This window comes from Cyprinus carpio, chromosome A15 (assembly GCF_018340385.1).
Source record: "Cyprinus carpio isolate SPL01 chromosome A15, ASM1834038v1, whole genome shotgun sequence".
Lineage (NCBI taxonomy): Eukaryota > Metazoa > Chordata > Actinopteri > Cypriniformes > Cyprinidae > Cyprinus > Cyprinus carpio.
The window spans coordinates 5,379,930-5,394,680 of record NC_056586.1 but is presented as its reverse complement, the minus strand read 5'-3'; the positions used below and the strand labels follow the sequence as shown (position 1 = coordinate 5,394,680).

The following is a 14,751-nucleotide window of genomic DNA, read 5'->3' as shown; positions in this document are numbered from 1 at the left end:
CTCTCATTCTGACGGCACCCATTCACTGCAGAGCATCCATTGCTGAGACACTGATGTAATGCTACATTTCTCCAAATCTGATGAAGAAACAAACTCATCCTAATCTTGGATGGAGGGTGAGCACATTTCAATAAATTTTAATTTTTGGATGAAAAATACAAAAAAAGAAACACCACAAAAAAAAAAAAAAAATAATTCAACTTCAACACAAACACATCCCACTCTTACTCTTCCACTAAACAAAAAAAAAAACATTATGAAGAATGTTGATGCAACTGTTTACAGGTTCCTTATTTTGTGTTGCACAGAAAAGACTTTCAGGGAATATAAAAGTTCATTTATGTGAACTGAGGAGCAGTTATTTTGATCTCTCACATACTGTACTTCCTTAAATAGTGGCAGAATTTGATGCTATAGAAATACAGATACAACAAAAGGGAAACAGAAAGAGGAAGTTAAAGACAGATGTGACATTACATATTTGGCCTTTTTCTTAGACAGTACAACAGAGAGAGAACAAGAATCTAATGTGGTTTAATTAAAGGCCGATCAGGGTTGGGAAATGGCGTGAGCCCGACTTTATCCCATGTTACCCACATGAAGGGCATAGTCTAGGTCAGATCATGTGCGCTAACCACTAGGTCATATTTCTGACAGTGCCTGTTCCATGTGATTCAAACTAGTGACGTTCACACTGACCAGACAAAACGTCACTGATAATTTAATAAACAACTTCAGATGCTCCTGTAGAAAATATATAAATGTACAATATTAAAAATATATATACCTATAAATAAAATGGATTTATACATAATGGATTTATGGATAAATGTATTTATAAGAATTTCAATTAATTATAAAAAATATGAACATTTAAATTAAATAATGTATTAAAATATGAGTATGCAATAAGTAAGGGATAATGTACATCCAGCCAGTTGTTCTCGCAGAATAAACCCCGACAGGGTGATCAGGACCCCGACACAAAGCGCACTTTATTCACTTTTTGCAAATTTAAATAAATAAATTAAAAAAAATGTAAATGCCTGAAATTAGTTATTTGTAAGCGTATATTTTCTGTTATAAACTATTTATGCTGGTTTGTTCTGTCTATGGATTTCCCGACCTCCACAGTGACCAACAGAAAAAGAAAATTCTGATTCCAGGGGATTAAAAGGGTCAGAATCCAGCAGAACCGGAGGTCATGGCTGTCCTGAGAAATAATGCAAGATCTAATGCGTAGTTGGATTGCAAACAAGCTCAAGTAAATACTGATCTGAGAGGTCATCTGGCTTTATTTAGATGAATGCAATGTAGTGTTATTACAGTAACAGTGTTAGACGATGAAGTTAGCAGACATAAGTTCTAAGTCAGAACTGAATTATGAAAGCAATTTAAAGTTCATTTCGTTTTCTGAATTGTCAAACAGGGTTCAAAATTGTAGCGTGGCACCAGAGCGAACAAATAATTGTTGTCACAAAACTACAAAAAAACTTCTGTTAAATATTTGTGATATGCAAATATTATCCTTTAAAATGTGTAACTAATTCTCACAGTGCCTCTGATATGCAATTTAATCTGCCCTTCCCATTTACCAAACAAACTAATACTGTTTACTGCGTCATCTTAAACATCTGACAAACTTAAGATGCTTGAATTTCCTGCATTTAAGGAAGTGATAGCCAGTGTTCATCTGTAAAGCCTCAAGATAGAGCGTTACGGTAGGTCTTGCTTTGTTTTAAATAATGTGAAACTAGAAGTATCCCAAAAGTAGTTAAAATAAATGACAGTAAAAAGTATATGAATCCAGATCAAATTGAGTTTAATCATGATTTTTCTTCTGGTATGTGAAATTTAGAATAATGTTGCAAAAGATTTCTTAAACATGCTGGTATTGTATATTTATTGTGATATTTGGCTAAAGAGTAGAAGTGAAACATGAACATTAATATACATACATGTCTAGAAGAATGTAGTTGCATTCTTCTCAGTATAACAAAGCGTTATGTTGTATATTTAGATTACGTTTGATTCGTTTGATTACGTCTTTGATTTTTCCGCACATTTCTGGCATATGTACATTAACTGACAGTCACCACTGATAAGCTACTACTAAATATACTGTAGAAACTTAATTTTCTGTAAAGCTGCTTTGCAATGATTTCTATCGTGAAAAATAATAATAACCATATAGAAAACCGAAATTAGATGCACATTTGATTTTAGGTTTTAGAACAGCATGTAACAATTCAGTGATCAACTGATGACTGAATAATAGTGTAAAATAGCAGTAATAGTAATAATAATAAAAAAATAAAAAAATAAAAGAGGGGATAAATTATTACTCGTGGGTCTATGTCATGTGAAATAGTTTAGAGTGTCTGTGTGGTGAACTGTGGTCTTACTAAGGTAAAGGGTAGAGAACAGGAAACTAAGACAGACAGAGACTAAAACATGAACATTATTTCAAGTGAATACTGAGGTAAAATTCAGTAATGTAGATAAAGAAACAAATTGTTACAAAAAGTTGTTTCTGTTTCAAGAGTATTTAAAGAACTAGTTCACCCACACATGAAAATTCTGTTATAATGTAATATAAGCCATATACTGATTTTACTGTGGTTTTGAATAGGTCTATGAACTGATGAAAAAATTGATATCAAAGTAAGCAGTGATGGTATTTTCTTTATTTCGAGTGTATTCAATTTAAGCATCTGAACTGTGAGGATGCACAATGTATTTTCAGATACAGAAAAAACAAACAAACAAAACAAAAAATGTGACCAAAATATATCTTAGATACCAAAATATATTTCAAAATGTATTTCAGGGACAAGAAAATAAATGTTCAATCTTACAGTAGCTGACATTTAGGCTAAATGCAAATGTGGATGGAATAACCAAGAGATCAAAACTACATTAATAATGATTATTCATTATGAATGTAGTTTTTAATGATTATTATTATTATGTTCATGAGTGTTATGGACAACGGATAAAGGTTTTCTTCAAATTTAAAAATTTAATTATTTATTTTTTCCATATGGGTCGTACAGTAAAATGCAACCTTTCTTCCTATAGGTACCAATCTCTCCCATGTCTGGTTCACTGTCCAGCTCAATCATGGACCACAATGCAACCAATTCAACTGAAGGATCTTTTGGCTTGACTGAAATGCCAGCTCGTCCGTTCTTCTTATGTTTATACACAGTGATTTTTCTGGCAAGCCTGGTGCTCAACAGCATTACAATATATGTGTACTTTTGTAAATCTATAAATCAGTCCAGCATCACAATCTATATAAAGAATCTGGCTATAGCAGACTTGTTTGTGTGCCTGTGTTTGATATTACGCATTGCTAAATATGCTAGCACGTCAATGGAAATTCAGCGTATCTACTGTAACTTTGGTGCTCCCACTTCCTACCTGAACATGTACTCCAGTATTCTCTTCATGGGCTACATCGCTGCAAACAGGTATGGATGCTCATAAAGGAGGGTCACTCTCAGGAAAAAGTGGTTTTCCACTATAATTTACTACACAATCTCTATTTTCATTGCTTTAAATAAAATATTTTTCTTATAAGGAATAAACAACTTTGTGCATCAAAATCTTTACGTTTTCTGGGAAAAAAATTACAGTCTCTGAGTGACATGTAACTATTACAACCTAAATAACCTTCATTCTGTAAAGAAATGTCTTTTCTCGGTATGGAAATAGACTCGGTCGCCATGTTCGCACAGCTTACAAATGAGCGCGTGCAGTCACTGCTGAATTGCCTGAGACAATTCAAGGGCAAGAGAGCGGTTCCACTGAAACTGTTTCAGAAGCTCCTGGGGCATATGGCATCCGTGGCGGCAGTCATACCGCTCGGGTTACTCCAAATGAGACCACTTCAGCACTGGCTTCACGACCGAGTCCCGAGATGGGCATGGCAACAGGGCACGCTCCGAGTGACCATCACTCCGGCCTGCTGCCGAAACTTCACCCCGGTGGGTTGGACCCCTTGTTTCTACGGGCCGGCATGCCCCTAGAACCGGTGTCCAGACATGTTGTTGTGTCAACAGATGCCTCTGCCACGGGCTGGGGTGCCATGTGCAATGGGCATGCTGGCATCGGGCTCCTGCTGGACAGGACCCCGACTTCAGTGGCATGTCAATTGCCTTGAGTTGCTAGCAGTACGTCTTGCTCTGGACCGCTTCAGGGCCCTGCTGAAGGACAAGCACGTTCTGGTCCGTACGGACAACAACTGCGACCGTAGCGTACATCAACCGTCAGGGTGGTCTCGTCTACGCTCCCGCCGCATGTCGCAACTCGCTCGCCATCTCCTCTTGGTGGAGTCCACAAGCATCTGAGGGGCCACGAACGACAGTCGCTTCGTGCCATTCACATTCCGGGCAGGCTCAATCGTGCAGCCGACGAGCTCTCACGGCAGCAGTCTCACCCTGGGGAATGGAGACTCCACCCCCCTCGACAGTCGGTTCAGCTGATTTGGGAACACTTCGGAGACGCTCAGGTAGACCTGTTTGCCTCTCCTGAAAATTCCCCACTGCCAGTTGTGTTTTACTCCCTGACCGAGGGCACCCTCGGCACGGACGCCCTGGCACACAGCTGGCCTCTGGGCCTGCGCAAGTATGCGTTTCCCCCAGTGAGCCTTCTTGCACAGACGTTGTGCAAGATCAGGGAGGAAGATGAACACAACCCCATCTTTGCGCCTTTTTGGCCCGTCCGGACCTGGTTCCCCGAACTTGTACTCCTCGCCACAGCCCCTCCCTGGCCACTTCCTCTGAGGAAGGACCTTCTTTCTCAGAGACGGGGCCCCCCTCTGGCACCCACGTCCCGATCTGTGGAACCTACATGTGTGGGTTCTGGATGGGTCATGGAAGGTTTAGGTACCTTGCCACCACAGGTGGTAGCTACCATCACTTCAGCTAGAGCCATGTCCACCAGACATGCCTATGCTTTGAAGTGGAACCTCTTTGTCACTTGGTGTTCTTCACGGCGTGAGGACCCCTGGGAATGTCCGATTGGGTCAGTGCTTTCCTTTCTTCAGGAGGGGTTGGAACAAAGGCTGTCTCCTTCCACCCTCAAGGTCTATGTGGCCGCCATTTCGGCTCACCATGACCCTGTTGAAGGTAAGTCTCTTGGGAGGCACGATCTGATCATCAGGTTCCTGAGAGGAGCAAGGAGGCTCAATCCGCCTCACCCTCAGCAAGTCCCCTCTTGGGACTTCGCAGTGGTTCTATCAGCACTGCAGAGAGCTCCCTTCGAACCCTCAGTAGAGCTAAAGTTTTTATCTATGAAAACTGCGCTCCTGATGGCTTTGGCTTCGGTGAAGAGGGTCGGGGACCTGCAGGCATTTTCAGTTGACGAAGCATGCCTGGAATTCGGGCCGGCTAACTCTCACATTATCTTGAGACCCCGGCCTGGGTACATGCCCTAAAGTTCCCACCACTCCTTTTAGGGATCAGGTGGTGAACTTGCAAGTGCTGCCCCTGGAGGAGGCAGACCCAGCCCTGGTGCTGCTCTGTCCAGTACGTGCGCTCCGCACCTACGTGGACAGAACTCGGTGCCTTAGGACCTCAGACCAGCTCTTTGTCTGTTACGGAGGCCAGCAGAAGGGAAAGGCTGTCTCCAAGCAGAGGTTATCCCACTGGATAGTGAATGCTATTGTCCTGGCTTATCAGGCTCAAGACCTGCCATGCCCCCTAGGGGTGAGAGCTCACTCAACTAGGAGCGTAGCTTCCTCCTGGGCGCTGGCGCATGGCGCCTCGCTAGCAGACATCTGTAGAGCTGCGGGCTGGGCGACGCCTAACACATTCGCGAGATTTTATAATCTCCGTGTAGAGCCCGTGTCCTCCCGGGTACTCGCCCATTCGGGCGAGTAAGGACCTGCTCGGTGTCAATCCGCTTGCTGCGCCATTCCACTCCGCGGACTTTGTGTACCATTGGCTCGTTTTGTACCACTCGAAAGTGATTGGGCTCTCGGGCGAGATCCCATTCATAACGTCTCCGTTCCCTCCTTCAGAGAACGAGGGTTACATACGTAACCAAGACGTTACTTTGTTTTCAAATTTATTGAATAAAAGCTTAAAAAATGATCAGTAGCAAGTCATAGAGACACAAATGGCATTGTTTCCTGAGGGTGGCCCTAGCTGTATATTATATATTTCTCTTTTGTTTCAGGTACATGAAGATTGCACGACCACTGGAGACCCACATGCTGCAAACAGTCCGTTCGACCCGCTACATCTGCATTGTGACCTGGGCCGTCCTTTTGTGCTTTAATTGTGCCTACATTGTTGCGTTTGTCAGTGCTGATAAACAAACCTTTGCCCACAGTGGTTTTGACTGTGACAGCTTTCATAACGACTTAGTCAAACAGATTTACTTGACCTTGCAGATGACTTCCTTTTCAATGTTTTTGTTTGTGCTGGTATCCCTGATTGTGTTTTACTGGCTGAACGTACAGAAGCTTCGTCAAGCGCAGCGCACGATGCCGGATCAGCCTGGTAACACTAAGCTCAGCAAGTCAAAGCGCAACATGCGAGTTTTGGTGGGGATTTTCTGCGTGTGTTTTGTGCCGTATCATCTGGTGAGACTGCCATACATGTTCATCAAACCCCTGCTGCACGACTGCACAGCAGAGCAGGTTTTCTACATCCTGAAGGAGCTGACCGTCCTGCTCGCAATACTAAATGCCTGTTTGGATCCACTTATTTACTTTGTCTTTTGCAAGACCTTCAGAGCACAGCTTAACCTTCAAAGATTTCGTCGATCTGAATGAGATATAAAGCTCTGGGTTAAAAGTAAATATTAAGTTGAATTACTGGGATTCTGACATCATTTGCTCAGAGCTAATAATAATAAATTAATAATAATAATAAATTAATTAATTAACCTTTCAGACAACTGGTAAATGTTGGTTAATTTTATCAGGTGTTTATTTTGTAAATGTTCACATGTTCTTTTTATACATATTTGAATGTATTTGTAAAAATAACAAAGTATTTAAATTTAAAGTTACTTTAAATTATAGTGTTTACAGCAAACAGGAGCTAATTTACATAAGCCTATGGAACTTTAAGTTAAAATCGGTTGGTATTGTACATATTGTGAGCATTCTTTCTGAATAAAAGTGTTAATTGTTATTTCATATATAATATAGATTTGTCCTATTGTCTCATACTTGATGTAACTCTCACACCATTCATTGTAGCATCATTCATTCTTCTGTATACTTGTGTATGGATGTGCTGACAATAAAGCTCTTTTGAATTTAGAAACATCTGAGACAACGTGGTTTATTGAAACACAATTGGGACTCTGTTGACTCTAATGAGCAATGAAAGAACAATCACATTATCCTGGGTGGGTTATGCTGGAGCACAGGAGGAAGAAGCTGTTTGTGTACAGACACGAGTGGTAGGAAACTCCTGCAGTGCTGAGCAAACAAACCCAGCCACTGAGACAGCTCCTGTCTCAAAGTCAACGCCCCCTTCATTTGAAATATCATATGAGGCTCATCCTAAAACGGTTCTTCTTATTTTCTGTCATGATACAAGCTGACTTAATTCTTCAAGTAAGTTTCTTTTTATTATGGAAAAACATTGTAATAGACTCTATGCACGGTCACTTCCGCGTTTTGTCTCAGCTGTACTGTTGCTTCCGGCACAGCGTTTAAATGAGCGCTGTCAGCATGGCATTTTAAAGTCACTGCTTGCAAGAGCTTCCCCGGATTACGGTGAATGACGTCAACTGAATTGTAAGGTTGGCATCTGTCATTCCTTCTAGTAAAAAGGAGAAAGGTTTTAAATTGTATATTTTGAGTTACATCGAAACACAACTTTGAGGGTAAGGCGTTCACCGATGGAACTTTGCCCCTCCCGATCATATCAAACATGTTTGATATTTAGGATTTAAATTGGGATGATGATGGCTATTTGATTACGTCAGTACTTTCACAACAGCCAATGCGCGACTGCAAAACAGCTGCTGTAAGTTACGGTTCTGTTGGATAGTGGAGAAATATTTTTAAAATAAAACAAAACTCTAAATAAAAAGAAAAAAACTTAACACAAATCAAATCAAAAATAAAAAAATCTGCAGTGAAAACATAACAGTTAAAATACTAAACTTACCCTTACGAAAAGAAGTTTATTCAAGTGTGCTATTAGTATACTTCTTTTAAACTAAAAATAGGAAAGTATACTTCTTTTAGTTTACTTTTTATGTACTTCTCAGAAATGGGCTTTATGTACTCCTCAGAAATATACTTAAAATGACATTTAAGTATACTTGACTTACACTTACAAAAAGTCTAAATATACTTGAACTTTACTTAAGTATACTTAATAAAATAAACTTGAAGTATACTACTTTTTGGTAAGGGTAGCTAATGTAAACATCACTGAAATATCAATGATGATCTGCTGCGTGAGATCACTTGAGGTGCTCCCTCTGGCATGATAATCTTAATAATATCTTGTAGTGTGTGCTGCGCCACGATGTTCAAATCTTGTAGTGTGTGCATGTTTAAGATTTGAGGGAAGATAATCTGTGTGTGCTGCAACCTCGGTTAGGATTTTAAAACTCCTGTAGTGTGAGCACAGCTTTAAATGCTAATACAGTTTATACTACAGGGCCGTTGAATGGTTGAATCTGATTGGCTGACAAACATTCTGAGGTGTGCAATTATTTTCTGGGAAATGCACGGCGAACGTAGTTCCAGGCAGCTCTCCTCACCGCATTACAGTTCCATATCACTTCACATATAGTAAAGCTGTAATAACGGAGATTACAGGACTAACAAAAACAACAACATGACAGAGGATTTTCCGAAAGTAAATACACATGACATTTCTCACTAGCGAGGTAATAACAGCGGTGTTTTAGAGATGCTGCTGCAGCCTAATTCACAAAAGGTCTCTCTCTCTCCCTCTCTTTTTGTCATCCACGCCACAAGGATGCGCTATTTTATTTCAAATCAAAGCTAAATAGACGGAGAAACAGCGCATCCTAAAAGAAAAGAAAAGAAACAGCGCATCCTTGTGGCGTGGATGATACAGAAGAGCATTCGCAGCATACAGTGATGGAGAGACACAAAGGAGACCGTTGACAAAGGAATTATTGAATGAAGTCATTATTTTTGTTTTCTTCGCTTACAAAAAGTGTTCCCGTCACTTCATATAACCCAGATTGCACGTCAAACAGAGATTTTACGGGTTTGGAACGACTTGGTGATTAATGACAAATTTTTGATTATCCATATAAAAAATCCAAAAAATAAAACTAAAAATTATTAATCATATTCAACTAATCCATAATAAAACACCAAGAAAATCAAATAAAATACAACTTTAACATACTGAGAAACATTATAAACATCAACTAAAATAAACCATTAAAATAATATCTACATTTTATAAAAAAAAAAAATCTTACCACTTTTAGTAAACAGATTTACTACAAGTGGTAACAAAATAATTTTTTTAATACATTTTTAGCACATTTTAGTTCATATTTATGGTCTCTTAAAATAGAGTGCACTTACAGATGGTAGACAACCAAAATGAATAATACCGCCGCGCGTACCGCCGCCGCAGGGCCGCGGTGTTAACTGCAAGTCAGTCGCGTGTTAAATTCATTCGCGAAACTACAAAAAGATATCAAAAAAGGAAGTAAAACAAAAATAACATAATTATAAAACAATATAAACATTATAACTGTCACGGAACGCTCGACAACGCCTGCTCCTGGTTCCATCTTTAAAAACCATTAAAAAAATGTACAGTGAGTTAATTTCAAAATGTAGGATAGTCTTAGGCTACAGTCTACTCATCAAAAAATTAAAAAGAAAGACCTTTACACAAAGGACTTATGCTTGCTATTGTTATTAAACAGTCATTAAATATAAGGCCTATATATACACGATAAAAAGCTAAAATGTTTTCATTTCGGTTCATTCTTGGTTTAAAAAAGAATCCTTCAGGTTCCATTTGCAGATCGAAATGAGAACGGTCCCAGCATTTAGCAATAATTATTATTAATTCTGTTATTATTCTTGATTTTTCAAACTGCTGACACTTTGCATTTTTGAATTTTGCCTTTACTGTGTGACCAAAAATTTTGTATTTTTGTTTCAGCTGTTTGATCATGCTGGTGCCTCACGCATCACATTGGCATATTTTTGTTAATTATGATTTTTTTTATTTTTTTTTCCGTTGATACTGAAACACGCGTGAACTACAAAGCCTATTTTTCCTAATGAATAATAGTTAAAATAGTTGAAATAAAATAGTTGAAATAGGCAAATCACGAATATGGAAACGTTTGGGATTTCTCCCGAATGAGAGAGCCCACCTTACCTTATGTTTCGCTTTCTATTATTATTCATTGTTTTGTTTGTTTGTTTATAGTTAAGCCTATATTATTATATACTGCAATTTTAATTATCCATTAGAATTATATATTTGTAATTATTGTTCTGTTCTGATAAATTTTTTAAATTTAAAGGATTTGTTGTAAAGTGAAGAGAACTAAAAATATCCTGTTGGCACATTATAACATTATTAGGCCCAGCCGTTATTATTTCTGAATGTAATAAAATGCAACTTATACACGACTTATATATTTTTTTTCCTCTCACAAACTTAATTTTTTAGCCTGTTTTAAAAAATAAATAAATAAATGAAATAAAATAAAATAACATGCAGCAAACGAAAATAGGCGATTAATCGGTTACAATTTGTTACTGTGGGGTAATTATAATTATTATATACTTAGGAACAGAGTCTGGGCCTAATCTAGGCTATCCAGGGTTTTTTATTTTTTATTTTCATTGCATCTGAAAATGACTTTGTGCAGCACATTCACTTCGCACGCTCAACCTGCCTCGCGCGTTGCTCAGCTGTGGACGATTTAAAAATGTTTGCTATAAAGGTTGCTGTCGCATTTTATACAGGAATTGTTCATTAAAAAAAATCGAATTATATTGTTAGTTCTAATTATATTGTTAAAACAAGTTCATTTAGGCTATTTAACATGCACTGTGACATTTTTGTCAGGAGAAACAGGCTGGATTCAGATGCGGGTTTACACAGAGCTTTATTTAAGCAGAGGAGGCAGAGCAGATGAGTAAAGTTCCACAGTCTCGCTCGTAGTGAGAGGACGAGAATTCGAAGCAGATGAGTAACGTTCCACAGTTTAGTAGGTATGACTGCCGAGACCGGAGGGTTGACAGCTGGAAGCTTCTAGGAGCTCTGCGCTTGTAAGAACAGAGGGGCAGAAAAAAACAGCTAAACACACTGGAGCCTGAGGACAAGACACGACAAGGTGAGTACGAAGATCGGAGCTATTGGAACGAGTAACAACAGTCTGACAATAGACAGAGACACACAGGGAATAATAAAGGGAAAAAATTAGAAGAAGAACATAGAGAACAGGTGGCGAGCAATTAAGGTTAACAACGGGGAAACAAGGAAGACGGGGAAAATCTCAATCAGGCAGACGCGGTGAGCTGTCAAACCATCCAACACACACACACACACACAAATACACACACACACACACACCAAAAAAGGCAGGTGATTAGGCCCGAGACCCGACAATTTTACCCTTTTTAACTTATAAACTCCTTGAGATTTTAAAGTCAGTTTAATAGTATTGAAGTTCAAGTTTTTAAAAAAAGGTTTTAAATGCTTAAATTATTTCGTCTATGAATTGCTTAATAATATATTAATAATATGTGATCATGTTTATTCTTGTAGAAAATAAGTGTTTATTCTTTAAGAAAATAAGGGAAAAAAAAATAAGGGATGATCCAAATATTATTCATATTTGTTTTTGCTTCACCTATTTATGTAAGCTACAATTATTCTAAAAAAAAACAAAAAAAACAAAAAAAAACCAATGCAATTAAAAGTGCCATCGGCCTGAGTAAATTTTATCATTATAGAATTGTGACTTTTTATAGGTTAGTGATTTAGGAGGTGAAAATACTGTGAAATTACAAATGTTATGGGATTTTAAAGCATAACAACTGAGGGTCTATGAAACGTTAGCCAATAAAGCATTTTTTTTTTAAACAATGGCACTTAAAGTTTTGAACTAAAATATTATTTCAACCATATAGCCTGTGAAAAAACAAAATGTATACTTTTCAATGAAAGAACACTGAGAGTTTGCTTCTGGTGTTTGGATTTGTACTTCAATATAATGAGCTCCAAGTTTAGGAATAGCCAACACACGGGTTTTCTTTCTCTCTATTCTCTTCTCCCACACTCTCTCTCTCTCTCTCTCTCTCTCTCTCTCTCAATTTAACTCTCTATATAACAGCATTAACTTACGATGAAATACATCTTCCTTCAGGTAGACTGAATGTTTTTCTGTCTTGCTAAATGTTGGGCTCATGATTAGTAAGTTGTATTCGCTCAAACTGATTTAGTTAAATCAAAACTTGCGACTTTGAAGCTGGGTGCAGTTAGCGCGAGTCCTGCGCGCTGTGAAGCGGGAGCAGCTGATGGAGGACTCCGCTTGGTCTTAAAGCCTTCCGCAAACGCTTCGTTCACAAATAACAATGATTTTCGTAAAATAATGATTAATTATCAATTGATAATTTGTTATTATTATGGTCTTGTGAAAACAATAATATGGGCTGCGGGAAAATAATGAATAAAATGAGTAGGGCTGCTGTGAGTGCAGGCATGTTTCAGCCCAGTAATATGACAACACACCGTTCCTCACAGCCAAAAAAACAGACCGAATTCAGTTCAGCTGGAGGGGGTTGGGGGGTAGTTATGTATAGCTTGTGGGGGTCGAGATAAAGGTGTGAATCTCTTGGTCTTTCATATGGACAGTGTCTTATGAGGGTATCAAACTTGCAGAACAGGTTTAGATAGGACTCGTCATTTTGGTTTTAGGGCAACTTTGAAGAAAGGTTTTGATTCACTTCAAATGTTGACTAATGTATAGCGCAATATAGTTTATTAGTTATTATAACTTCAGACGAAGTTGCCTTAACTCAAAAAAAAAAAAAAAAAAAAAAAAATTCGCAAACTGTTGCGTTAATTTTATTTTATTTCGTCTAAACAATATTTTTTTTAGACTATGAAATATAAATTCTCACAGAATGTAGCCTTTTCATAACCATATATTGAACCATCTCTTTATGTTTTTCTAAATCCCAAACAGAGTCCAGACATCAGTATGATCTGTCTATGATGTTTTATAGGCTTTTTTAGATTTGGGAATATATGCGTTACAGACATGACAAAAAAAAAAAAAAAAAACATTTTGGAGTTTTTGGAGACATTATCATTATTATTATTAATAATTAATTAATTTTTTTTTTTTTTTTTTTGTAGCCTATTTACAATGCACAAACCAGAAACAACAATATCTGCAGAGAAGGGTTGGCCATTCTCAAAAAAAAAAAAAAAAAAAATTTATTTAAATTTTCGTTTTTGTGTTTCAGAGGAAAAATCAGTGTTAAGGTATCTCTCCATTACAGACCGTTCTGAAAGAAGAATTTATGCAAACGCTTATATAAAATGCTTTAAAAACTTTAACAGAGATGTCTAGAGGTTATTTAATAGGTCTGCCTGTAAGATTTTTCTAGTTACTAGTCGTTCATTTGTCATTATTCAACTAATCGCAGGTTTATATTAAATTTACATCTATAATCCATAATGAGCCTTAATATATTCCGCGCTCAAACACATGCATTAAGTTTGCCACAAAGCACAGGCAGAAGTAGCCCAATAATTGTGAAAAATTAGACATTTTAATTATTTATTAATAAACAAATGTTTTCTTGTCGGCTGCTAGATGAAATTCACAGTGCTGACTAGAGATGCGCGGATGGGCTATTATTTCATCCGCAACCGCATCACAAAACTCATCATCCGTCCGCCATCCATCCGGACCAACGTTTTTGACCAATTTTCAAAACCGCACCCACCCGCCATCCGCTGATTGGGCGATGCAAGGCACTGCTGATGACAGCCGCAAGACTAGAAAGCTCTCAGAATATCAGCAGTGAACTCCGTCTCCGATCGGCGCACAGGGATAAAAATAAATATAAATAGCCTAAATTAAACGCACTATACTGTACAATATTTTCATTGTAGCCTAAACGCATTTTGGCACATCATTTCAACATGCTGCTATTTAGCCTACTACTAAATGCCTATTTCACTTTATTTTTTAGAAAATAGATAGAAAGCTCGAATAAAATAAGTTATTTACATTATAGGCTAATAATGTTCACATTTGCATTTACACAAAATTACCCCAAAAACTTACCTGCTTGCCTTGTACATCTAATTAATGGGCACAGTTTTTCGACTATTTTGTTTATTTATTTTATTTATTTATTTATTTTACTGTGGATGTTGAGCTTGTAGAAATCGGAAACAACACCAATTCTGCGACACAGATGAACCTTTATTGATATCTCTATCAGACAATGCCTATTTTATATGCCAAAAGAAACAACAGGCAGTAAAAAAAAAATATTAAAATAAATATCTTAATGTAGGCATAGGCTATAGTCGCATGTTTTGGCAAACAGTTGAACAAAAATAAATAAAAAACGGCATATCGTAGCTAAGCCTTATAGGCTCAGTCACCCTCACAAACTTAAATTAGAAAAATAAATATGCTATCCCTCTTTGTGGTACTCTATTGGGATCTCGACGGACAAAACTTGTCAAGGTGTTCGTGGAAGTTTAGCAGCACACTTGTGATGCA

General features: G+C 37.8%; 1 protein-coding gene across 1 annotated transcript; it reads left to right on the top strand.

The window, feature by feature from the left end:
* The first annotated feature begins 1,682 nt into the window (after positions 1–1,682).
* Positions 1,683–7,282, top strand: LOC122147663 (G-protein coupled receptor 87-like). Its single transcript, XM_042770833.1, has 3 exons — positions 1,683–1,721; positions 3,082–3,476; positions 6,187–7,282. The coding sequence occupies exons 2-3, from the start codon at positions 3,097–3,099 to the stop codon at positions 6,785–6,787; spliced, it is 981 nt and encodes a 326-aa protein (XP_042626767.1). The 5' UTR covers positions 1,683–1,721; positions 3,082–3,096; the 3' UTR covers positions 6,788–7,282.
* Positions 7,283–14,751: the final 7,469 nt, after the last annotated feature.